The 27,031-nt window shown below is 46.6% G+C and overlaps 1 protein-coding gene across 7 annotated transcripts in view; it reads right to left on the bottom strand.

The window, feature by feature from the left end:
• Positions 1-27,031, bottom strand: part of CASKIN1 (CASK interacting protein 1) — a 184,327-nt gene that overhangs the window by 52,160 nt on the left and 105,136 nt on the right. For 6 of the 7 annotated variants that reach the window (XM_073559238.1, XM_073559236.1, XM_073559241.1 and 3 more), the window contains one exon: positions 14,191-14,242. The exons of the other annotated variant lie outside the window; for it this stretch is intronic. In XM_073559238.1, the coding sequence (XP_073415339.1) occupies positions 14,191-14,242 (52 nt within the window). The remainder of the gene's footprint in view (positions 1-14,190; positions 14,243-27,031) is intronic. 7 annotated transcript variants of the gene reach the window in all.

Here is a 27,031-nt window from a genome sequence, read left to right on the forward strand (position 1 = left end):
GTTGGACCCCCAGTGATCAGCAACAGTTGGACCCCCAGTGATCAGCAACAGTTGGACTACTAGTGATCAGCAACAGTTGGACCCCCAGTGATCAGCAACAGTTGGACCCCCAGTGATCAGCAACAGATGGACCCCCAGTGATCAGCAACAGATGGACCCCCAGTGATCAGCAACAATTGGACCTCCAGTGGTCAGCAACAGTTGGACCCCCAGTGGTCAGCAACAGTTGGACCCCCAGTGGTCAGCAACAGTTGGACTACTAGTGATCAGCAACAGTTGGACCCCCAGTGATCAGTAAAAGTTGGACTACTAGTGATCAGCAAAAGTTGGACTACTAGTGATCAGCAACAGTTGGCCCCCAATGATCAGCAACAATTGGACTCCCAGTGGTCAGCAACAGTTGGACCCCCAGTGGTCAGCAACAGTTGGACCCCCAGTGGTCAGCAACAGTTGGACTACTAGTGATCAGCAACAGTTGGACCCCCAGTGATCAGCAACAGTTGGACCCCCAGTGATCAGCAACAGTTGGACTACTAGTGATCAGCAACAGTTGGACCCCCAGTGATCAGCAACAGTTGGACCCCCAGTGATCAGCAACAGTTGGACCCCCAGTGATCAGCAACAGTTGGACTACTAGTGATCAGCAACAGTTGGACCCCCAGTGATCAGCAACAGTTGGACCCCCAGTGATCAGCAACAGATGGACCCCCAGTGATCAGCAACAGATGGACCCCCAGTGATCAGCAACAGTTGGACCCCCAGTGATAAGTAACAATTGGACCCCCAGTTATCAGAAACAGTTGGACCCCCAATGGTCAGCAAGAGTTGGACCCCCAGTGGTCAGCAAGAGTTGGACCCCCAGTTGTCAGCAAGAGTTGGACCCCCAGTGGTCAGCAAGAGTTGGACCCCCAGTGGTCAGCAAGAGTTGGACCCCCAGTCATCAGTAATTTGAGAAAGTCCCTTCGAAGAGACTAAAGGATGTAAGGCATGTCGCTTCGATACATGTCAAAGCCCATTCTCTACCGAGCCCTATAGCAGCTGCCTAGCTTGCCTCTAAGGTAGGTACAACTTTACTATGAATGTGGTGGTGCAGTACAGAATGTTATATATTGTAGAGTCGGTGGGCCGAGCTGGGGGGTGGTCCCTCTGTATACCGCGCAGAGACAAAACAGAGACAAGATGGAGGCAGGTTCTGGGTGCAACAGGTCCAAGTTTATTCGTGCTCTCGCCGTCCGACTGACGGTCCTCACAATGCGACACAGTACCTTCCTCACGGCCCTCCATGTTCAGGGCCGCTTCACACACCGTACTTTTCACCTGAGACGTATATGTACGTCCTGTACCTTTTTCACTCTTCGATGCTCCTGTCAGCTCCGTCACTGTTGCTGCCGTAGGCCTGTACACCAACAGTAGTTTCACTGGTCAGACGTCGTGCCAAATACGGTGTCCTACACCCGGTGTCTCGTCTATAGTGCGGTTCTTCCTGTCAGGACCACCCCCCTGACTTTCTCTCTCCTCAGTCCCCCTGGCATGGTTTTCCTCACAGTGCACAAACTGTCGTAGTCCTCCTGTCACTGGAGCTCCCCCTGGGGACGGGAACTTTCTGGAACCCTCCTGTCAAATTTATATCATTCCTGGTTCCCTGTAACTCCGCCCCCCATGACCAACGGTTTCCTAAGCCCTAAGCTGATGTCAAGTCCTTTGCTCACACTCCTCCCTGCCCTCTAATGGTCAACCCAAGGTACTGCACGTCCACTACACTTTCTCAGCTGTTTCCCCACTGTAGTAACTGACACCTATCTAAACTATGCAAACCTTCCTTTCTCTGTTCTGACATGTCTGTCCGTCCGTCCGGTCACCTTCCCTACACTCCCCCTTTGTCTATTGTCGTCCTCGACAATCGTAATCCCTGCCTTCGTCGTTCTGAAGCTTCACTGTTGTGAGTTCATTTTTCCCTTCACCAGTGAGGTCTGATGAACTCCCTCTTCTGGCGAAGGAAGGTAGTGAGGCTGATTACCAAACATGTGAGCAGGTAGATGATGACTGGGTCACAGGAACTGATGACTGGATATAAGGCAGCCGACGCCCTGCTGCCTTGCCAGTGATTTTCCTGCTGGATTCTTGGAGACCAGTCTGATTTCTGCTTCTCAAAACTAAGTTTTGCTCTGCCTTTTGTACACTTTAGTTCTGGTTTTGTTTGCCTTGTTTATTGGAGTTCAGCCATCCTCGGCCGGGGGTGAGCTGAATTCCATTTTTGTCTCTGATCTGTTGATCTCTGGCTCTGTCTTCAGAATATACCTGAGTGCTGATATAGTCTTTTTGAAGCCTAGCAACTTCAGGGCCTGTTTTTCCTATCAGTCTGTTGGTTCATTTTTGGATAGGGTTTTTGCGGATTGCAGACAGCAGCTTTTCTATCCTGTCCTATTTAGTTAGCTTGGGCCCCATCATTTGCTCAAACTATCTTTCTATCTGTGTTAGTGTTTTTTCATCTTGCTTCACAGTCATTATATGTTGGGGGCTGCCTATTGCTTTGGGGTCTGCTCTGGGTAGTTTAGATTTCCCCTTTCTGTCTTTAGGCTAATTTAGTTCTCCGGCTGTGATAGAGGGGTCTAGGGCACCGTAGGAACCCCCCACGGCTACTGCTAGTTGTTTTTGATAGGTTCAGGGGTCTGCAATCTGATAGCTTTCAACTTCTCTGGTTTTCTGGACTTAGCTATTATTTTTGTTTTTTCCTCCTTCGGTGACTCATCCATAACACTTCACCTCTGTTGTCGGACCAGTTGTTGAGCCAAACCTACTACCTGCGGGGGCCGAACCATACTGGGAGCACCATGCTCTGAGCAGCCTACTGCTACTCACCAGTGCGCACGCCACATGACAACGTCTTTCAAATTGGGCTAGGTACACCCATATTCTCTCTATGGCGTGTAACTTCCCCTACTCTCCCCTTCTGTTACCTTCCCTTGTCCGGTATGCCATGATCGAGGCCTCACACCTACCAGATCATTGCCGGCGTCCACCTTCCTCCTTCAGGGGTGTCCGTGGTGTCGGGAACCTGACCTAGGACGGCTGTCTTTCTCACATCTTCCACCTATTTTGCCTTTCTTTCAGTTACATGTCATGGTCAGCGTCTCGGTCTCCCAGACCTTCTCTACACATAGACCCCTGTCGGATCTCACACTTCCCTTTGGTCCCTCAGACCTTCTCTTACCCGCACCTGTTGCATTTACTTGTGCATATTATACACCAACATAACTTTACAATATCACAAGTACCCCCTTTTTTATATTTTTTTCATTTTTCTTTGCTTTTAAAACCAACATATAACAATAAAACATCACGTTCTCCTCCCCCCTTCCTTGGACATGGACACTCTCTCTTCTTGACATCCCCGCTTTGCCAGACTTAATACCCAAAAAGAAAAACCCAAACTTCTATATTAAACTCTTTTTTTTTTTAAACTCGGACGCAAACTGTCCTTGTGATTTGCACAATGGTGCAACTAAATTTCAAAAGTTCAAACCACTTCCTAGTGGCCGGCAGCAAGGGGCCCCACAGCCGTGGAGCTCCCGGGATGTAGGGAGTGTCCGCAACAGTCCTCTTTACGGGGGCTCATGTTCTTCTGGCTCAGCAATCACAGCTACCGCGTAGTAGCCGCGGGGGCAGTAATCTTTGTAGTACGACACCAAGTCCCCCTCTTGTAGAGCCCAGCCGTGACGAATAGAGGCCATCGTTTTTAAGAAATCTCAAGATGGAAGAGGCCAGGAGCCATTTGGTGAGCTGCATTTCTTGCTACATGTTCACAGATTTACCAGTGGAAAAGCCAAACTTCACATGCCACAAATGCAAGCTTGTGTCCCTGTTGGAGGAAAAGTTGCAAAATCTCGAAGAGAGGTTAGCTACGTTGAAGATCATTAAGGAAGGTGAAGAGTTCTTGGACAGAGCAGAATTATCTCTCCATGTTACAGAAAGAGAAGAAATTCGAAGTGCACCTGAAGAAACAGAGGAATGGAGACATGTGACCCAGAGAAGCAGGAGGATCAGGAGGCAGTCAGCACCCATACTGCTCAGAAACCAGTACCATGCTCTCACGCAGGAAAACGATGAAGAAATACATCAGGATAAGACTTTGCCAACAAACAGCAACCTTGTACGCCTTCAGAGTCCTCCTGGATGGAGAAAGAAAAATGTTGTGAAGAAGAAACGGAGAGTGGTGGTCATGGGGGATTCCCTGCTGAGAGGAACAGAGGCCGCTATCTGCAGACCGGATATAACTACAAGAGAAATGTGCTGTCTTCCAGGTGCAAAAATTAAAGATGTGTCTGACAGGATATCAGGACTCTTCAGACCTACAGATGACTACCCATTCCTGCTACTACATGTGGGGACAAATGACACCGCAAGAAACGACCTGGAAATCATCTGCAGAGACTTTGAAGACTTAGGCAAGAAAGTGAAAGAACTGGGAGCGCAGGTGGTCTTCTCTTCCATCCTCCCAGTGGATGGCCATGGAACAAGGAGGTGGAATAAGATTCTGCAGGTGAACAACTGGCTACGTCGATGGTGCCGTCAGCAACGATTTGGATTTCTGGATCACGGAGTGAACTACTTATACGATGGACTACTTGCTAGAGATGGGGTGCACCTTACGAAGACTGGAAAGCATGTATTTGGAAGTCGCCTTGCTACACTTGTAAGGAGAGCTTTAAACTAGAACAACATGGGAAGGGAAGCAAAAGACCAGAAAAAGCCATACACCTGACAAATGCTATTGAGAACTCTGCTATTAGAAGTGGAAAGGAAGAACAAAGACGAAAGAATCTAATTAATAAAAATATTGGAGAAAGAGAAACCAACCACAAACTAAAATGTTTCTATACTAATGCACAAAGCATGGGCAACAAACAAGGAGAATTGGAACTACTAACACAGGAACAGAAATATGATGTAATTGGAATCACTGAAACTTGGTGGGACAATACACATGATTGGAATACAAGACTAGAAGGATACAACTTATTTGCAAGAAACAGACTTGATAAACGAGGAGGGGGTGTCGCATTGTATGTTCGAAACGCGTATATCTGCACAGAGATTGAAGCTTCAGAGACTGGGAGTTCTGTGGAAACTGTTTGGGTAAGAATACAAGGACAGAACAATGGAAAGGACACCATTGTAGGCATTTACTACAGGCCGCCTGTGCAAGCCAAATATATAGATGAACTCTTTATGCATCAGATGGCCAAGTTCTCCAAAAAATATGACATAGTTGTCATGGGAGATTTCAACTATCCAGACATTTGTTGGGAATCTCTCTCAGGCAAAACTAACAGGTCAAGGAAATTCTTATCCTCTCTTGCTGACAACTTTATCTTCCAAAAGGTAAGGGAGAAAACAAGGGGAACTGCTACCTTGGATCTAATCCTTATAAACAGGGAGGAAATGGTTGAGGAGGTAAAAGTGGCTGGGACCCTAGGAGGTAGCGACCATGCTATTTTAGAATTTTGGATTACTAGAGGTGGAAGACCTGTGAAGACTCAGACGTCAAGGTTAGATTTCAGAAAGGCAGATTTTAAGGGATTCAGAAAGAGAATTGGAGGGATCCAATGGCTGGATATCCTTAAAGACAAAAATGTCCAGGAAGGATGGGAAATCTTGAAAAATGAAATTCTCAAAGCACAGTTGTTAACAATTCCGAAAAGAGGGAAGAATAGGAAGCATTTAAGGAAACCAGGATGGATGAACACAGAACTTAAGCACATGCTAAAAAGGAAGAAAAAAATGTTTATAAAATGGAAAGAGGGAGGCATATCTAAAGAAGAATATAATGCTGTCTGCAGAACCTGCAGGGCACAAATCAGATTATCTAAAGCTGAAAATGAACTGAGGCTTGCAAGAGATGTCAAAAGCAATAATAAAGGATTTTGGGGATATGTCAAAAGTAAAAGAAAAGTCAAAGATGCTATAGGATTTTTACAGGATGAAAATGATGAAATGGTAAGACAGGATGTTGAGAAGGCTGAACTTTTAAATTCCTATTTTGCATCTGTTTTCTCTCAGAAAGGAAATGCAACATCAACTGTTATTCACTGTCCTATTAAGGGAATAGAAGAATCCAGGATATCTATAAACAGAAAGATAGTGAGGAAACACTTAGCTAACCTAAATGAATTCAAGTCTCCAGGTCCAGATGAATTACACCCCAGAGTACTGAAGGAGATAGCAGAAGAAATTTTTGAACCCCTCTCCATAATCTTTGAAAATTCTTGGAGAACAGGAGAAGTGCCAGAAGACTGGAGAAGAGCAAATGTTGTTCCTATCTTCAAAAAGGGGAAGAAGGTGGACCCAGGCAACTATAGGCCGGTGAGTCTGACTTCTATACCAGGAAAGATCTTTGAACAAATTATTAAACAACATGTATGTCAATACCTGGATAAGAATGAAGTGATTAAACAGAGTCAGCATGGGTTTCTAACTAATAAGTCATGTCAGACTAACTTAATTTCCTTCTATGACGGTATCACTGATTGGGTGGATCAAGGAAATGCTGTAGATATAGTATATCTTGACTTCAGCAAAGCATTTGACAAAGTCTCTCATACAATCCTTATTGAAAAAATGACTAAGTATGGAATGGACAAGGCAACTGTTAGGTGGATTCATAACTGGCTTAGTGATCGGACCCAAAGAGTGGTCGTAAATGGCTGCACATCCAGTTGGAAGAATGTCTCAAGTGGGGTACCACAGGGCTCTGTCCTGGGCCCTGTATTGTTCAACATCTTTATCAACGATTTAGATGAAGGAATTGAGGGTAAACTGAATAAATTTGCTGATGACACAAAGCTAGGAGGGATAGCTAATACTAGAGAAGAGAGAGAGAGGATTCAAAAAGATTTAAATAAACTGGAGAAGTGGGCAGCAACTAACAGAATGGTTTTTAACAGGGAGAAATGCAAAGTACTACATCTGGGCAATAAAAATGAAAAAAGCATATATAGAATGGGAGGAATAGGGCTAAGTGACAGCACATGTGAAAAAGACTTGGGTATACTAATAGATCACAGACTGAATATGAGTCAACAGTGTGATGCAGCAGCAAAAAAGGCAAATGCAATTCTAGGATGTATTAACAGAAGCATACAGTCTAGATCACGTGAAGTCATTATTTCCCTCTACTCCTCTTTGGTCAGACCTCATCTGGAATATTGTGTCCAGTTTTGGGCACCACATTTTAAAAAAGACATCAACAAACTGGAGCAAGTTCAGAAAAGAGCGACCAGAATGGTGACCGGTCTGCAAACCCTGTCTTATGAGGAAAGGTTGCAGGATTTGGGAATGTTTAGTTTGCAAAAGAGAAGACTGAGAGGAGACTTAATAGCTGTCTACAAATATCTAAAGGGCTGTCACATTGTAGAAGGATCAACTTTATTCTCATTTGCACAAGGAAAGACTAGAAGCAATGGGATGAAACTGAATGGGAGGAGACACAGATTAGATATTAGAAAAAACTTTTTGACAGTTAGAGTGATCAATGAGTGGAACAGGCTGCCACGAGAAGTGGTGAGTTCTCCTTCAATGGAAGTCTTCAAACAGAGGCTGGACAGACATCTGACTGGGATGATTTAGCGAATCCTGCTTTGAGCAGGGGGTTGGACCAGATGGCCCAGGAGGTCCCTTCCAACTCTACGATTCTATGATTCTAATATAGACCTTATGGCCGGTAGCTAGATCGTGTATAAACCCATACCCTTTAGCAATGTTAGTATACACCAGCCGTCCCTTAGACCTCTTAGCCGCCATTCCAGCCTCTCCCCCTGCGTGGAGCTGGTTCCATATCTCCCGCTCCTGGGCCTTCTTCTTTATAACCTCTGCGACCCAAACAGAGGGCACACTACAGGCTTGGGAGTCCGGTGGGCGGGACTCCGCCGAAGAAGGGAGCGGGGCAGAGGCGGCTAATGATGTTAGTGGCCCAGCAGCCACTGGGGCTGGGTGGCAGATGGGAGCGGCCGTGTTCTTAGAAGATTGGGCCACAGGGCCTGTCACACAGGCCGCAGTCGATTCCAGTGTTGGCATAGCAGCCGCGGCCGCAAGGTAGGTCACACCTGAAATTTCATCCGGAGCCGGGGCAGTGGCCGCCTTTGAAGATGCGGTCGCTAGCGGCAGAGGGGATGCAACGGTGTCTTCCTCGGTCAGGCTCCACACCGGCGACACCGGGCGTGGCGCTACGGTTGGAGTGGTTCGGGACCAGGAGCGGAGGCCCTGCTCAGTTCTGCGTGTATAGTAGGGCCCTCCTTGGCCGTGCTCTTGGGGTCACAGGATGCCGCGCGCTGCGGCCGAATGGTAGGGGCCGCTTGCGGATCCACTGTCGGGGCCGGGGGAACTCTCACCTTCCCCGGCGCCGTGGCCTCCGTCTCCTCATCACGCGGCTCCTTCCGCAGTCTCCGCTCTTCATCCCGCCTTCCAGCGGGGCTAGCCTCCAGGCTCAGGGGCTCCGCAGGGAGGATTTCCGCCGGTATCTTAGGTGGCCGCTCCCGGTGGTTCCGCACAGGCTCCGCTCCTTCACTCACCATCCAGCTGCCTGCCCGTGGCCAAGGGGAACGTTTCCTGGCGTGACTCGACCTCCCGGCACCACCGCCACTCCCGATGCCCCGACATCCACAGCGTCACATCTCGTCCGATGAGCAGCACTCAAATGGCGCCAGACAGCCGCGGCCAAACTTTTCCTCTGTGCCACTCCCTCTGCTGGGTGGGGCGATGGCAGGCCTTTCCACCCACTTGTCAGAGTCCAGTACATGGGAGCGTCAGCCTCCTGGTACATATCGCTGGCTCCAGGGGCTCTAGGGGTATGTAGGAGGGGGCCCCAGTCCATTGGAAACAACAGCAAACACCTGGAACTCTCCTCTGCGCTGAAGCAGCCATCTTGCACCAGTCCTGGTACCTCCCCGGATGTTCTGCTGGTGACGCAGATACGCCACAGCGCTCCCAATTTGTAATCCACAGGTGGGTAATTTGTATTCCACAGGTGTTTGTAATCCAAGCAGTGTAGTCCAAGTCTTTCTCCATTCTTTAGGGCAGGCCTGCCGCAGAAGATGACGCATTAGCGGTGGCGATCCTGCCGACTAAGCCAAGTGTAGAGTCGGTGGGCCGAGCTGGGGGTGGTCCCTCTGTATACCGCGCAGAGACGAAACAGAGACAAGATGGAGGCGGGTTCTGGGTGCAACAGGTCCAAGTTTATTCGTGCTCTCGCCGTCCAACTGACGGTCCTCACAATGCGACACAGTACCTTCCTCACGGCCCTCCGTGTTCAGGGCCGCTTCACACACCATACTTTTCACCTGAGACGTATATTTACTTCCTGTACCGTTTTCACTCTTCGATGCTCCTGTCAGCTCCGTCACTGTGGCTGCCGTAGGCCTGTACACCAACAGTAGTTTCACTGGTCAGACGTCGTTACAAATACGGTGTCCTACACCCGGTGTCTCGTCTATACTGCGGTTCTTCCTGTCAGGACCACCCACCTGACTTTCTCTCTCCTCAGTCCCCCTGGTACGGTTTTCCTCACAGTGCACAAACTGTCGTAGTCCTCCTGTCACTGGAGCTCCCCCTGGGGACTGGAACTTTCTGGAACCTTTCTGTCAAATTTATATCATTCCCGTTTCTCGATAACTCCGCCCCCCCATGACCAACGGTTTCCTAAGCCCTAAGCTGATGTCAAGTCCTTTGCTCACACTCCTCCCTGCCCTCTAATGGTCAACCCAAGGTACTGCACGTCCACTACACTTTCTCAGCTGTTTCCCCACTGTAGTAACTGACACCTGTCTAAACTGTGCAAACCTTCCTTTCTTTATTCTGACAAGTCCGTACGTCAGGTCACCTTCCCTACAATATCACCGCTGCCCCCTACTGGTGACCACTCTGTGAAATGTTCACAGTCACATTTGAGATTTGAAGAGTTCCTGTTGCAATCATTTGAGAAGCAAATCTGTAAAGCATTAAACAAGGCAGCGCTGATGGCTAAAAATCTACCTGTGGATGATATAGTCTAAGTTATATATAAAGAACAAAAACTGATAATGTAAAAGTGTTTGCAATAAACATAAAAAGAAAGTGGAATTGCTGCCTGTCAGCGCTTGCATATGCTAATCAGGTAATTAGCATTCTGGCAGAAGCAGAACACAGTGACTTATGTGCCACATTCAGAGACGTTCTGCAATTAGCTGGCCAGATGTGCCTGCCTTAATCAAAAGCAGCTCAAGAAGACAGAAACCACTAGGTGGCGATCTCATGGAACGCCAAAGCGCACAGAAATCCGTATGTTGTAATAATCCTGCACTGCAGTCACACTGTGAGCAAGACTGACAATCTGTGACGCTAAATAGTAACATCAGGACAGTGGAGATAATGCTGGATATAACCCAGGATCTGTAATGTAATGTATGTACACAGTGACTGTACCAGCAGAATAGTGAGTGCAGCTCTGGAGTATAATACAGGAGGTAACTCAGGATCAGTAATGTAATGTATGTACACAGTGACTGCACCAGCAGAATAGTGAGTGCAGCTCTGGAGTATAATACAGGATGTAACTCAGGATCAGTAATGTAATGTATGTACACAGTGACTGCACCAGCAGAATAGTGAGTGCAGCTCTGGAGTATAATACAGGATGTAACTCAGGATCAGTAATGTAATGTATGTACACAGTGACTGCACCAGCAGAATAGTGAGTGCAGCTCTGGGGTATAATACAGGATGTAACTCAGGATCTGTAATGTAATGTATGTACACAGTGACTGCACCAGCAGAATAGTGAGTGTGGCTCTGAGGTATAATACAGGATGTAACTCAGGATCTGTAATGTAATGTATGTACACAGTGACTGCACCAGCAGAATAGTGAGTGCAGCTCTGGGGTATAATACAGGATGTAACTCAGGATATGTAATGTAATGTATGTACACAGTGACTGCACCAGCAGAATAGTGAGTGCAGCTCTGGAATATAATACAGGATGTAACTCAGGATCAGTAATGTAATGTATGTACACAGTGACTGCACAAGAAGAACAGTGAGTGCAGCTCTGGGGTATAATACAGGATGTAACTCAGGATCAGTAATGTAATGTATGTACACAGTGACTGCACCAGCAGAATACTGAGTGAAGCTCTGGAGGATAATATGTAACTCAGTACAGGATTAGTAACATAATGTGGCCACTTTTCCGTTGTATATGGTAATGGGTTTTTACTGAAATCCTGGTGTTCTAATCATGAAGCAGGAAGCACAGGATGAACAGCAGCCTCCTTACACTGTTCACCTTGAGGGCCTCTGACTTGGAATGAACCTTAACAGAAAACATAAATTTATGCTAATAGAAATGAGTAAATGCAGGAAATATATGTCGGGCTGGTGATCGGCGTCTGCGTTGAGAATTTGCGGTTATTTTGTAGCAATCAAAATTGGGGATGTAAACAGATGTTAATATTAATTAACAGTGACAAATCCTTAATCCGGAGGCTGGACCGCTGTCAGGCGCAGAGGCCGAGCTCATGAAACAGCAAATATTCCTGGTGATGGAAGCGGTGAGAGATCTGCAGGAATAGGAGGCGCGTTGTGATTCTTTACATTCATCAGGGGCGCGAGTTTGCTCTGAAAAACCCTTCAGGGCTCATGAGATGAAGAATCTCATTCCCTCATAAAGCTTTCAGGAACTAATTATTTCTGTGCAGCTCAGTCCGTTATCCCCGGCCTCATTAACACCTCTTCTTCTGGAGCTGCGCTCTCATGCATTAGTTTGCAAGTGTTGACAATCCAACTTGACTAAAAGAAAAAAAAAAAATTCTGATGTCTTCTTCTATTCTTGGCTATTCTTAAAGGGACACTATCAGCACTTTTAATTTCTGGGTTATATATGTTGAAATATATTAAAAGTTATTATTGTGACTTTGTCTTCCTACGATATGACATTTCCTTTATGTGCATGAACCCTTGTGGGGACACAGAATAAAATCAGTTAGTTTAGTTTTACTGCAGGTTGTAAAATGAGCTGCTTTTCTACAGTGTGTAGACATGTAACGATGACATCTAGTGTCCAGTATGAAAACTGCAACTAGGCTATCATCAAAAGAAGGCCTCATGAATTGCATGCTGTCCCAAGGCTCAGTAGACCCTCCAAGTCCAACTAAGGTATATTGACATTGTTCTGTCTCCGACATCTGACTCATAATCCTGATGATCAGCTTGTTAATGTTTTCTGTGTTTTCTGGCTCCATCTAGTGACCAGAGTCATAACCACAGTGTTATTGTGTGTTTTACTTTCACCTTGCCATTTCCCTCCATTTGCAGTGCATTCTGGTAAGGTTGCAATGCACCCTGGTAGCCCTTTGCAAATGATTATGGTTAGTTCAGCCCCCATTTTCCCTCCAGTCCACCACCAGCATCTCATTTCTCTTCTCCCCTTGTGACAGCATCGATGGTATGTACTTATGTTTCCTGTATCCAATTCCTGCCTCATACTACCCTGCTTAGTTAGTTCTACCCTGGTTAGCTATTAGTGCAGATGATGTATTATGCATATATGAATCCCTGATGAACCCAGTATTGATTGTATGCATATATGTTTTTGTTTGTAGTTTCACCACGCCAATATACCATCATGTTCAATAAAGCACAGATTCAACCTACAGTCTCCTTATTGGACCCTAGTATAGCGGTTTAGCTGCCTGTATAGCTACAAGAATTCTGCTTCATTTAGTGAGGACAGAACAGACATAATACTGTACTGCAAGGATATGAGAGTTAGCGGTAAAGCAATGCTTCTAGGGAACGACGTGATATCTGATGAAGAGAAGAAAGATACAGAATTTATAATGCCCCTGGGGCCACTAGGGGTGATGTATTATGGCTTCAGAGAAAAAAAGTGAAGTTGTAGAGAGACTCAGACATAATATCTCCATGTACATAGATCTTTGCAGTAGGTCGTAAAATGAGATGCTTTTCTGCAGTCAGTATAATGTAATGGAGACAGCTAGTGGCCAATGTGAAAATTACATTTTCTTTGAATTACATAGAAGAGTTAAACATTAATATTGTGGATTGTTTGCCCATTGTATTGTTAGTTTTCTTTATGCCATGAAAAAGTAGAATAAAAGTTGGTCCGGCCTTAATAATAACAGTTTTACTGTAGGTTGTAAAATAAGATGCTTTTTTTACCATTTGTATCCATGCAATGATGACATCTAGTGGTCAATATGAAAACTGCAAAGTTTAGTAATTTGGTTATTATTAAAGTCAAAATGTCATTTATAATGCATTCCTATATTACCTGTACTGCAAAGGTATGTGAGGTAGGGTTAAGGCAATGCTACTACGGGTGACTACCTCGGTGATTAAGAATAGGACAATACAGAATAATTAATGCCTCGGAGGGCATAAAAAGTGGTAGTTTGGCCTTATATAATGTTATGAACTAATTAATAAGTCTCCAGACAAAACGGTAGTTGTTTCCAGCCATAATATGCTCATGTACATAGAGCTTTGCAGTAGGTCGTAAAGTGAGATGCTCTTTCTATGATGCCTATAATGTAACACCGACATCTAGTGGCCAATAATAAAACTGCAATGTTTCAAAATTATATTTTCTTTTTCAAATAGTTACAATAAAAAACTCTCAAGAAAATATATCCAGAATATTAATATTGAAAATACCATCAGTACCGTCTCTTTAAAGGCAAGTACTTGAATAGTTATCGCTGCCCACAGGCTTTTGTCACGTATTGTATTACCGGGGCTATTACTGCACCTAGGAGATGATATTTTTTTTTACGTTTTGTGCTCTGCGCTGTTATTCGTGTGAAAACACGTCTCGCGAAGGTAACGTGAGATTTTCCGCACTTGCTCTCCCCGTGGACTCGCGCATCTTATGGAAGAAGACAATGGATTTGCCCTCAAGATGTTACGAGATCTTGCACTTGTTAAATAAGTGAAAAGCACTCCTGGTCCGTCTATCCCTAAGATGTCGATATTAATAACAGCAGCTCTCGCCTGTAGGATATCGGAGCGTGGCAATAGGAAAAGCCGAGATATGGACGGGTTCACACGTGGAAAGCAGTCAAAAAGCGAGCCGCATTTTCAAGATCTCTGTTTGCATTCAGTAAGTGAAATAAAAATAAATGTCTTGCAGTTTACTCACCCGTCCGTGTCTTGAAAATTTACATTCACTCTTTTGGCGGATCCAAGGAGCTCTGTGATAAGGAAGGAGAAAGGAAATAATTGAGGACATGAAACAAGAGCTCACGCTGAACATGACAGGTACAAAACACATGTATTGTATTGAATTTGCTACCAGAAAGGCATGTAATAAATCATGTCCCGTGCAAAGAACCACAACAGGGTTTTTTTTTTTGTTTGTTTTTTTTAAGTTAAGTTAAGGAATGGCCAGCAGTTGTGCTGGAGAGCTCCTTCAACAGATGGCAAAGGAAGGGTGATAACCTCTGTACATAGCCCACAAAATACCACCATACATAGTCAAAGTAATACCGCCATACACTGCCAAAATAATACCACCATACACAGCCAAAATACCACCATACACTGCCAAAGTAATACCGCCATCCACAGCCAAAATACCACCATACACTGCCAAAGTAATACCGCCATACACAGCCAAAATACCACCATACACAGCCAAAGTAATACCGCCATACACAGCCAAAATACCACCATACACTGCCAAAGTAATACCGCCATACACAGCCAAAATACCACCATACACTGCCAAAGTAATACCGCCATCCACAGCCAAAATACCACCATACACTGCCAAAGTAATACCGCCATCCACAGCCAAAATACCACCATACACTGCCAAAGTAATACCGCCATACACAGCCAAAATACCACCATACACAGCCAAAGTAATACCGCCATACACAGCCAAAATACCACTATACACTGCCAAAGTAATACCACCATACACTGCCAAAATAATACCACCATACACAGCCAAAATACCACCATACACTGCCAAAATAATACCACCATACACAGCCAAAGTAATATCGCCATACATAGCAAAAGTAATACCGCCGTACACAACCAAAGTAATACCACCTTACACAGTCAAAGTAATACCGCCATACACAGCCAAAGTAATACCGCCATACACAGCCAAAATAATACCACCATACACTGCCAAAGTAATATCGCCATACATAGCAAAAGTAATACCGCCGTACACAACCAAAGTAATACCACCTTACACAGCCAAAGTAATACCGCCATACACAGCCAAAGTAATACCGCCATACACAGCCAAAGTAATACCGCCATACACAGCCAAAATAATACCGCCATACACAGTCAAAATAATATTGCCATACACAGCCAAAGTAATATCGCCACACACAGCCGCCAAAGTAATACCACCATACACAGGCAAAGTAATACCACCGTATATAGCCAAAGTAATATCACCATACACAGCCAAAGTAATATCACCATACACAGCCAAAGTAATACCGCCGTACACAGCCAAAGTAATACCATTACACACAGCCAAAGTAATATCGCCATACACAGCCAAAATAATATCACCATACACAGCCAAAGTAATATCACCATACACAGCCAAAGTAATACCATTACACACAGCCAAAGTAATATCGCCATACACAGCCAAAGTAATATCACCATACACAGCCAAAGTAATACCATTACACACAGCCAAAGTAATATCGCCATACACAGCCAAAGTAATATCACCATACACAGCCAAAGTAATACCGCCATACACTGCCAAAGTAATACCGCCGTACACAACAAAAGCAATACCGCCATACACAGCCAAAGTAATATCGCCATACACTGCCAAAGTAATATTGCCATACACAGCCAAAGTAATACCGCCATACACAGCCAAAGTAATATTGCCATACACAGCCTAAGTAATACCGCCGTACACTGCCAAAGTAATATTGCCATACACTGCCAAAGTAATATTGCCATACACAGCCAAAGTAATACCACCATACACAGGCAAAGTAGTACCATTACACACAGCCAAAGTAATATCGCCATACACAGCCAAATACCACCGTACACAGCCAAAGTAATACCATTACACACAGCCAAAGTAATTCCGCCGTACACAGCCAAAGTAATACTGCCGTACACAGCCAAAGTAATAACGCTATACGAGATACTGCAATAAACAGACCATTTAGCCTTGTCATACATAGTCCATATAATACCCACATACATGGCTTATGTAATACCTATATATAGTGTGACATGATACTGCCAGACACAGCTTATGTAATACTGATACAGTCCTCATAATACCCACATACACAATGTACTTATTATCGACATACACTCTGATGTGATACAGCCACTATAATAATAATACCGCCATAGAAATAGTAAATCATCAACCAATTATACAGACTGCAACGGCAAAGTGAGATACACGTCTCTTAAAATTAAGCTCCACTCTTCCAGACTGAATCACAGAGCAAAATGTCTGACACACTAGGTACGCATCCGACAAAGTAACGCATAGACGGTTGAAATAATACCGCCAAGTCCTTCCATGCCATAAACCGTCTCCCTATTAGTCATGCCTACACAGGAACGTGACAGGTAATTTCATCCCATGTTCACTTCACCGCCATATAGTGTGACACACGCAGCCCATTCAGCACGTGCTGTGCCCACAGTTTAAGGGCCCGGTTACTAATGGATCACACCCGTAGAAACCTTCCATTTTCCCCCCCCCCGATGCTCTGCGCGCCTGATATGCGTCCTGCTGCCCTGATTTCAGCCTAAACATCTTCCTTTTATCGCCCTCACAGATTCAGAAACCCTTTGGTTAGTTTCACCATTTGGTCCGCAAAATGTGGCTCTCCAGTTTTTTCCAAACTACAGCTCCCCGCATGCCCCGTCAGGGAACTGTTAAGTAAAAAGTGATGATTTTGACCAGGAATTTGGGGTTAATAAAGGAGGGGTGCTCTGTTTGGGGTTTGGTGATTGTAAAGAGCAGTCTCCCTCACTGGAGGACCTGTCCTGCCCTGCACTACATAGAGAAACCATTGATTTGTAGGGCACGGTGTAATACTTCATTTCACCAGAGGTGTCACTGCAGGGAAACTGACCGCTTACAGCCAGGATTCCTCACAGATCGCAGCTGATCACTGCATGTCCATACGGTTGAGAGCCCATTGCAGACGGCATTGGTGGCAGGCCTAATATTATAGCTCAATATTAAAGGGGTACCTGTGGCTGCGGAATGGTGGGCAGTGGGCACACAATTTTGAGGGCCTCTGTGGTTTTAGTAATGACATTGTGTATTATATGTGGAGCTCCGACCAATCCTAACAATTCGGGTATGTTCACACTGAGTCTTTTTGCTGACTTTTGAGGCAGAAGCTACAAGTTTTTGAGGAGTTTTCGGATTTGAAGAGTTTCCCCTCAGTTTTGGCTCAGTGGGTATGTGCACACGATGGCTGCTGTATTCTTTGGTTTATAGATAGATATTAATTATCTATCTATGCACTTTTTAGATAAATGTTTCCCTTCGGATCATCGCACTTGCTCAGGTCGTCTTCTTCTTGTACATTTGACAGATCATTGAGCTTTGCCATGGTAAGAAAAACAATCTATCCGGATGGCGGCGGCGGGTAATTATCCGTTCTCCCACCAGCTTTCCACATGAGTCGGATTCCTTCTATTTTACTTGCAATTAACAAGGCAAATTAGTGCATTACTGTATCTGACAGCTCCTGACACAAGTGACGCCGAGATCCACATAGAAAAAAATTCACAAAACGGGGACAGGCATGATAGCGCAGGAAAGAGCTGTCCGCCATGCTGAGTGATAGTGTGAAGAAAACCTTGTAAAAATGAATGGAAAAATCAGGGTGATTCAGCACCCTCATGGCAATCATGGGGGTGTCCTCACAACAGACCCCCCAATACGTACCAGCTGTAGTGCCCCAAAAGGGCATGTGCACACAGAGGTTTTTCACAAGGATTTTGGTGCATATTCTGCGCTGAATTCTCCGGCAGAGCAAAAAGAGACTGAGAAATTCACACATCTTAAGAAACATCACTTCTTAAAGAGGTTCTGCACAGATTCTGCCCCTAAAACTACACTAAATGGGGGCTAACACACATGAGGGTCTACAGATCTACAATGTGAAAAACCATTGCAAATATACAGCTAAAACAACGAGCTGTAGAGACTCCCATAGAGTACCAGTCAGAGAGCCCCCTACACAATATCAGCCAGAGAGCCCCCTACACAGTACCAGCCAGAGAGCCCCCTACACAGTACCAGCCAGAGAGCCCCCTACACAGTATCAGCCAGAGCCCCCTACACAGTACCAGCCAGAGAGCCCCCTACACAGTACCAGCCAGAGAGCCCCCTACACAGTACCAGCCAGAGAGCCCCCTACACAGTACCAGCCAGAGAGCCCCCTACACAGTACCAGCCAGAGCCCCCTACACAGTACCAGCCAGAGAGCCCCCTACACAGTACCAGCCAGAGAGCCCCCTACACAGTATCAGCCAGAGCCCCCTACACAGTACCAGCCAGAGAGCCCCCTACACAGTGCCAGCCAGAGAGCCCCCTACACAGTACCAGCCAGAGAGCCCCCTACACAGTACCAGCCAGAGAGCCCCCTACACAGTACCAGCCAGAGCCCCCTACACAGTACCAGCCAGAGAGCCCCCTACACAGTACCAGCCAGAGCCCCCTACACAGTACCAGCCAGAGAGCCCCCTACACAGTACCAGCCAGAGAGCCCCCTACTCAGTACCAGCCAGAGAGCCCACTACACAGTACCAGCCAGAGAGCCCCCTACACAGTACCAGCCAGAGAGCCCCCTACACAGTACCAGCCAGAGAGCCCCCTACACAGTATCAGCCAGAGAGCCTCCTGCACAGTACCAGCCAGAAAGCCCCCTACACAATATCAGCCAGACAGCCCCCTACACAGTACCAGCCAGACAGCCCCCTACACAGTACCAGCCAGACAGCCCCCTACACAGTACCAACCAGACAGCCCCCTACACAGTATCAGCCAGACAGCCCCCTACACAGTACCAGCCAGAGAGCCCCCTACACAGTACCAGCCAGAGAACATACAGTACCAGCCAGAGAGCCCCCTACACAGTATCAGCCAGAGAGCCCTCTACACAGTACCAGCCAGACAGCCCCCTACACAGTACCAGCCAGACAGCCCCCTACGCAGTACCAGCCAGACAGCCCCCTACACTGTACCAGCCAGACAGCCCCCTACACAGTACCAGCAAGAGAGCCCCCTACACAGTATCAGTCAGAGAGCCTCCTACACAGTACCAGCCGGAGAGCCCCCTACACAGTATCAGCTGGAGAGCCCCCTACACAGTATCAGCCAGAGAGCCCCCTACACAGTATCAGCCAGAGAGCCCCCTACACAGTATCAGCCAGAGAGCCCCCTACACAGTATCAGCCAGAGAGCCCCCTACACAGTATCAGCCAGAGAGCCCCCTACACAGTACCAGCCAGAGAGCCCCCTACACAGTATCAGCTGGAGAGTCCACTACACAGTACCAGCTGGAGATCCCCTACACAGTACCAGCCGGAGAGCCCCTTACACAGTACCAGCCAGAGAACCCCATTCACAGTACCAGCCAGAGAGACTCCTGCACAGTACTAGCCAGAGAGCCCCCTACACAGTACCAGCCAGAGAGACTCCTGCACAGTACTAGCCAGAGAGCCCCCTACACAGTACCATTCAGAGAACCCCCTACACAGTACCAGCCAGAGAACCTCCTGCACAGTACCAGCCAGAGAACCCCCTACACAGTACCAGCCAGAGAACCCCCTACACATTATCAGCCAGAGAGCCCCCTACACAGTATCAGCCAGAGAGCCCCCTACACAGTACCAACCAGACAGCCCCCTACACAGTCCCAGCCAGAGAGCCGCCTACACAGTACCAGTCAGAGAACCTCCTGCACAGTACCAGACAGAGAGCCCCAACACAATGCCAGCCAGATTGTCCCTATGCAGTGCTAGCCAGAGAGACTCTATACAGTGCCAGAAAGAGTGCCCAGTATACAGTGCCAGCCAAAGAGCACTCTATACAGAGCCAGTCAGAGAGCCCCCTAGACAATACCAGCCAGAGAACCCCTTATACCGTGACAGCTAGAGAGCCCATTATCCAGTGAAAGCCAAAGAGCCCCCTATACAGAACCAGCCCGTGAGCCCCCTATACATTGCTAGCCACACAGCCCCTATACGGTACCAGTCAGTGAACTCTACATACAGTGATAGCCACACAGCCCCTATACGGTACCAGCCAGAGAGCCCCTATACCTCTATAAAGGGCCAGCATCTGAGCCTCGGATATACTGTAGTACTATCCACATATCCCAATATATAGTGTCATCACAAAATCTACTATACAGTGCCAGCGACGTGAGCACATATAAAGCACTAGCCACACAGCCCACTACCCAATGTCAAAAACATAGAGCCCCCCATTCACAACAAAGTCACATATACAATGTCATCAGAAATCCGTATATACAGTATAGTGCCAGGCACAGAGCCCTGTATAGCGCCATGCCCACTGCCCTATGCCTGCAGTGCCCCATATACATACAGTGCAACTACAGAGCCTATTACTGTGTATAGTGTCAGCAACACAACCACATAGCCATATACTATCTATAGTTTCAGCCAGAGCCCCATAAATTGGCAGCCACAGAGCTCCCTATACAGTTCCAGTCTACACACCCCATATGCAGTGTCAGTAACAAACCCTGATATACAGAGTCACCATACAAAAGTGCCAGCCCGATCCTGGATATAACAATAGTCACTTCCCCTCCACTCACTGACTGACGCTATTATTGGTACCAAATGCTACATATTATTTTATTTAATGGCCTTCGGCTCAGCCTTAAGCTTTGGCGACTTGATGAATGAACGATCTGTAGAAAGATCGATCTTGTGGAAGACTAGATGGGTCCCCCAGGGTCTTCTCCTCCATTATCTTGATGGTATAAAGCCATCTGGTTGCCGGTCTTTCTCTCCACTTTGTTTCTTCTCTTCTTCTGACCATGATGTCCTTCTCCAGTGATTGCTCTATTTGTATGATTTGTCCAAAGCAGGCAAGTCATAGCTTGGTGATCTTTGCTTCCAGTGACATATCTGGGTTGATTTGTGTAGCGCTATGTCTGGCACCTCTTCATGGGGTCCCCTTCTCCCTCCATGCAGGGACGTTGGCTTACTCACTGCCCCGCCCCTTGGTGTGCTCCTGCTTCCTTCTACTTTCTGGTCTGTGCGTGCGCCACAGTTCTCACGTAGCTATGCCCCTTCCTGGGTAGGCCCGGCCCTGTGGCACAGTGGGTCCGCAAATCCACATGCGCCACCCTTGGGCTTAACAATTTCTCCAGCACTACATTTGAAAGGCGTTGAGTCTTCTTCTGCCTTGTTTCTATATCGTCCAGGTTTTGCGTCTGTATGTTATTACAGAAAAGACCAAACTATGTACGAGCCGTACGTTCCTAATATTACTGAGGAGCTACGATAGGTATCTTCTACCCCAAAGGACATATCTAATTCCTGGACTGCAGGACAGCACCAAATCGAGTCATTGTACCATTGCAGTGGCAAATAGGTGAGTTTGGTCACCGGTATAGTGAGGAGTCCGGTGAGAGTCAAGTAAGGAGTCCGGTGAGGAGTCCAGTGAGGGGTGTGGTGAGGAGTCCAGTGAAGGGTATAGTGAAGAGTCCGGTTAGGAGTCCAGTAAAGAGTCTAGTGAAGGGTCTAGTGAGGAGTATAGTAAAGTGTCCGGTGATGGGTCCGGTGAGTCTGGTGAAGAGTTCTATGAGGAGTCCGGTGAGGTGAATAGTGAAGAGTCTGATGAAGGATCCGGTGAGGAGTCCGGTGAGAAGTTGGGTGAGGGGTATAGTGAAGAGTCCAGTGAGTAGTCCGGTGAGGGGTATAGTGAAGAGTCCGGTGAGTAGTCCAGTAAAGAGTCTAGTGAAGGGTCCGGTGAGGAGTATAGTGAAGTGTCCGGCGAGGAGTCTGGTGAAGAGACTTGTGGGGAGTCCGGTGAGGGGAATAGTGAAGAGTCCGGTGAGTAGTCCAGTAAAGAGTCTAGTGAAGTGTCCGGCGAGGAGTCTGGTGAAGAGACCTGTGGGGAGTCCGGTGAGGGGAATAGTGAAGAGGCCGATGAAGGGTCTAGCGAGGGGTATGGTGGGAAGTACGGTGAGGAGTCTGGTGAAGAGACCTGTGAGGATTCCGGTGAGGGGAATAGTGAAGAGTCCGATGAAGGGTCCAGTGAGGGGTCCGATTGTAAGTACGGCGAGGATTCTGGTGAAGAGGCCTGTGAAGCGTCTGGTGACGAGTCCAGTGAGGGGTATAGAAGCGCTCAATGATGGGTCCGGTGAAGAGTCTGGTGGGGGATCCTCAGTCCTATAGAAAAAATCTACCTAGTAATATGGTAGTAGCCCCTGGCTCTGGAGGTCCACTGGTCTATAAAATGATATCTTTAGAAGAAATGAGATTCCATACCCCAAAATGTAAGCATCTCTTGTCTGTCCAGGAACGGATATGTGAGTAGTAGGACTGGAGCGGACATCTCAGGGACTGTTTTTCGAGCCATAGTGTTGTGTCACGATTATTTGCAGGATCTTTGTGGACTATTATAAACCGAGTGATAATTTTTGCATAAAATCCATATTTGACAATGAAGTATCGGGGTAATTATTTCATTAATTGCTTGTGTCGTTACCACATGCCATATGTAAGTTGATGGTGGGCGGTTCGAGCATCGACTGTTGATGAAGACATTGTGAGGGTTGTTGCCATGGTAACCGCAGGAAAGAGTTAGATGGGTAGTAAATGGAAGACGATGTCAAGTGCTGGAGAGGTCAGGCTGTCAGTGCTGCCAATGAAAGGAAGGTGATAATGGAAGCGAGCCGAGGCCCAGAGAGTCATTATTACTTAGCGGGAGGCCGTGTTTTAGTGACTACCCAGATTCGCAACTAATAACGCACAATTCTCATTAAAGAACAACAATGCACCATTAATATGATTGGTACAGGTGTTGGAGCCATGGCTGCCCTGCTCTAGTTCTGCCTGGCAATAACATCATTGCTAAGGAGTGAGGTTCCCGGGGCGGCGGCCGCTGCCCTTCACCTGTGGCACAGGTGAGGAGGATCTGTCACCTCTACTGACATGGACACAGGGTGCGGAGTCGGTAATGATGGACAATACTTTCCCAGGAAAACACAATTCTGTACAATGCGCCGTTCCTCTTACAAATGTAGGAATAAATTGAGAACTGGGTGTTGCCAAGAGGCAGCCTGTCCCTGATACTGACCAGTCTGTGCTGACATTGTAGATAATTGTTATTTATTTATAGGAAGAATAACAGAGGAACAGCACAATGCAGTAATAGAAAAACATGATCAAGACTACAAGACACGTCAGACATCGTGACAATTCCTCCTTTATAGGTAGGAATGGAGGAATGCAGCAACAAAGGATCAAGGTCCTGAGTTAGAGCAAAGGTTCACAGCTATTCATCTTTTCAGTTTACCTAAAGAATTCACTTACCTACAAAAGATGAGTCACTGTGCACATACATGACATTACTGATCCTACTGATCCTGAGCTACATCCTGTATTATACTCCAGAGCTGCACTCACTATTCTGCTGGTGCAGTCACTGTGCACATACATTACATTACTGATCCTGAGTTACATCCTGTATTATACTCCAGAGCTGCACTCACTATTCTGCTGGTGCAGTCACTGTGTACATACATTACATTACTGATCCTGAGTTACATCCTGTATTATACTCCACAGCTGTACTCACTATTCTGCTGGTGCAGTCACTGTGTACATACATTACATTACTGATCCTGAGTTACATCCTGTATTATACTCCAGATCTGCACTCACTATTCTGCTGGTGCAGTCACTGTGCACATACATTACATTACTGATCCTGAGCTACATCCTGTATTATACTCCAGAGCTGCACTCACTATTCTGCTGGTGCAGTCACTGTGCACATACATGACATGACTGATCCTACTGATCCTGAGTTACATCCTGTATTATACTCCAGAGCTGCACTCACTATTCTGCTGGTGCAGTCACTGTGCACATACATTACATTACTGATCCTGAGTTACATCCTGTATTATACTCCAGAGCTGCACTCACTATTCTGCTGGTGCAGTCACTGTGTACATACATTACATTACTGATCCTGAGTTACATCCTGTATTATACTCCAGATCAGCACTCACTATTCTGCTGGTGCAGTCACTGTGCACATACATTACATTACTGATCCCGAGCTACATCCTGTATTATACTCCAGAGCTGCACTCACTATTCTGCTGGTGCAGTCACTGTGCACATACAGTACATGACATGACTGATCCTACTGATCCTGAGTTACATCCTGTATTATACCCCAGAGCTGCACTCCCTATTCTGCTGGTGCAGTCACTGTGTACATACGTACATTACTTTACTGATCCTGAGTTACCTCCTGTAGATCTTTTATTGTAAAAATGAAAAACATAACAATAATAAGAACAGAAACAAAACAAAAATATCAGCCAGAAAAATAATCTGTATACTGAACACTGGTCCAGCCGCTCATTCTCTCCTGTCACACATATTATACATATATACAGAATAATAACTAATATTAAGTACTTACACCTTCTGGTCCAGTCACCAAACAAACTAATAACAACATAAAATATACAATAGCAAACAAAAACTATATACATACTTTTTTTTATATATATAATTTTAAATAAAATAACCACAAACTTATACAAATATATACAAGACTAAACTAACCACCACCCCACACTCAAGCCCACTATTCCCAACCCGTGCACTGACCTGAGAGCTGGTCCTGCGTCTCATGCCTCGGTCCATGTCCAATGTCCATAGGCCAGATCAGGCAGTGCCAGTGTTTCCCCCAAACACCCCAGTGTCCCATAGTCCCACAAGATAAACCCACCTCCCCGATTTTCCCACCACCCAACCTAACACCTACACCTAAATCTATATCCCTATATACAATATATACAGAAACAAACACTACAATACCCACAAATCACAAAGCCCAAGTTCGGCGCCTGCAGCCCTACATCACTGTATACCGATCACAAAACAAAAATCTATAGTGTCAGCAGCAGCCCACCACCAGGAAAGGAGATGACCAGACTAGGGCACACTAAAAGAAAAGCCCGACCAGAGGAGAGCGGCCCTACATGTGCCCAGTCTCCCATACTCCAGAGAGCGCACCTTCACCAGGTCACCGAGTATGGTCCTAAACACATCGTCTACTGGGAGGATTTTCCGTTGCGTCAATACTAAGCACCGTGCGTTCCACGTGTGATACCTCACCACTGCGCTAACTAGAAATAAAATGCAGCGGTCCCGGCCACCAAGGTCTCCGAATGCTCGATAGGCCCATTGCGCATAGGAGAGACCAGCCAGCCGAGACCAGCCAATGGAGGCGCCCACCCTGTTGTACACCTCTGTGTTGAAGGGACAATGAAGCAGGAAATGGTCCATGCTTTCCAGCATGGTACTACAATGCTTCCGAGGACAGTTCCTGTCCTCAGAGCTCCTATACTTCAGATTGTCCCTCACACAAAGTTTCCCATGGAAGCAGTGCCAAGCCAAGTCTCAAAACTTCGAGGGGATCCTGATAGAATTCAAAAGATGCAAACCCACCCCAAGATCCCAACTTAGGCAATCCCTGAGCACCAGAGGCCTCTGGAAATGGGTCAACAGAACCCTACTGTCAATGAGTTTCCTTGGCAGAGTCCTGATCTCCCACATTCCAAGACCACACTGGCGAATTACCTTCAGAACCAAGGTAGCGTAAGCCGGAAGATGTCCATGCGGTGTGCGAAGATCCTTCACTGTCTCCCATTCCTGGAAGAAAGGCTGAAACCATCCCCTACAGGAGAATACACATGGAGGAGCCCTCTCTTTCCAAAGCTTTGTATTATTGACCTTAATGAAGGTATCCACAAGGAATACCACAAGGTTGACCATACCCAACCCCCCTAGTCTCCTTGTACGGTAAGTAACCTCCCTCTTGACCAGGTTCAGTCTATTCCCCCATAACAGTTGGAAGAACAAACTGTAGACCCAAGTCCAGAGAGACTCCGGCAAGATGCACACACTGCCCAGATAAATCAGTAACGGCAGCAGGTAAGTTTTGATGAGGTTTACCCTTTCCCTTAGGGTCAAAGACCAACCTTTCCATTGGTTCACCTTCTGAGTGGTGATCTCTAGCCTGCTGTCCCAATTTTGTTTGGGGTAATCCCCCTTGGCCAAATTTTATGCCAAGGACTGTTGCAGAGAAGTGGGTCCTGGAAAGGTATCCACGAAAGCAAAACCAGGATCTCCTCCTCCCAGCCATAGACTCTCACACTTATCCAAGTTGATCTTGGACCCGGATGCCTCCAAGTAGCGATCTACCTCTGACATCAGCCACCCTGACTCCTCGTGAGAGGAAACAAAAACCGTGACATCATCGGCATACGCCACCACCCTCAGAGTGGCTTCTGGTGCTGCCCAGTCCATCCCGATCCCTGCCAATGGTCCACGCTCCACCCTCCTAAGAAGTGGGTCAATCGCAAACATGTACAGCAGCTGCCGCAAGGGACAACCCTGGCGAAAACCAGATCCAACCTCAAAAGAGCTGCCAATCCAACCGCTCACAAGCGGGAAACTCTCTGACCCACAGTACAAGGTTTTAAGCCAATCAACAAACCCTCCCGGCAGGCCATATCTCAGAAGGACAGACCAGAGGTACTCGTGATTTACCCGATCAAACGCTTTTGCCTGGTCGAGTGACAGCATGCAACCCTTCCAGTGACCAGCCCTACCCTGCTCCACTGCCTCCCGGACACCGAGCACAGCACTAAATGTGCTGCGACCTGGAACAGAGCAATGCTGGGCCTCCGAAAGGAGTCGGG

This window comes from Dendrobates tinctorius, unplaced genomic scaffold, assembly GCF_039654945.1.
Source record: "Dendrobates tinctorius isolate UK_male_01 unplaced genomic scaffold, ASM3965494v1 ptg000267l, whole genome shotgun sequence".
Classification (NCBI taxonomy): domain Eukaryota; kingdom Metazoa; phylum Chordata; class Amphibia; order Anura; family Dendrobatidae; genus Dendrobates; species Dendrobates tinctorius.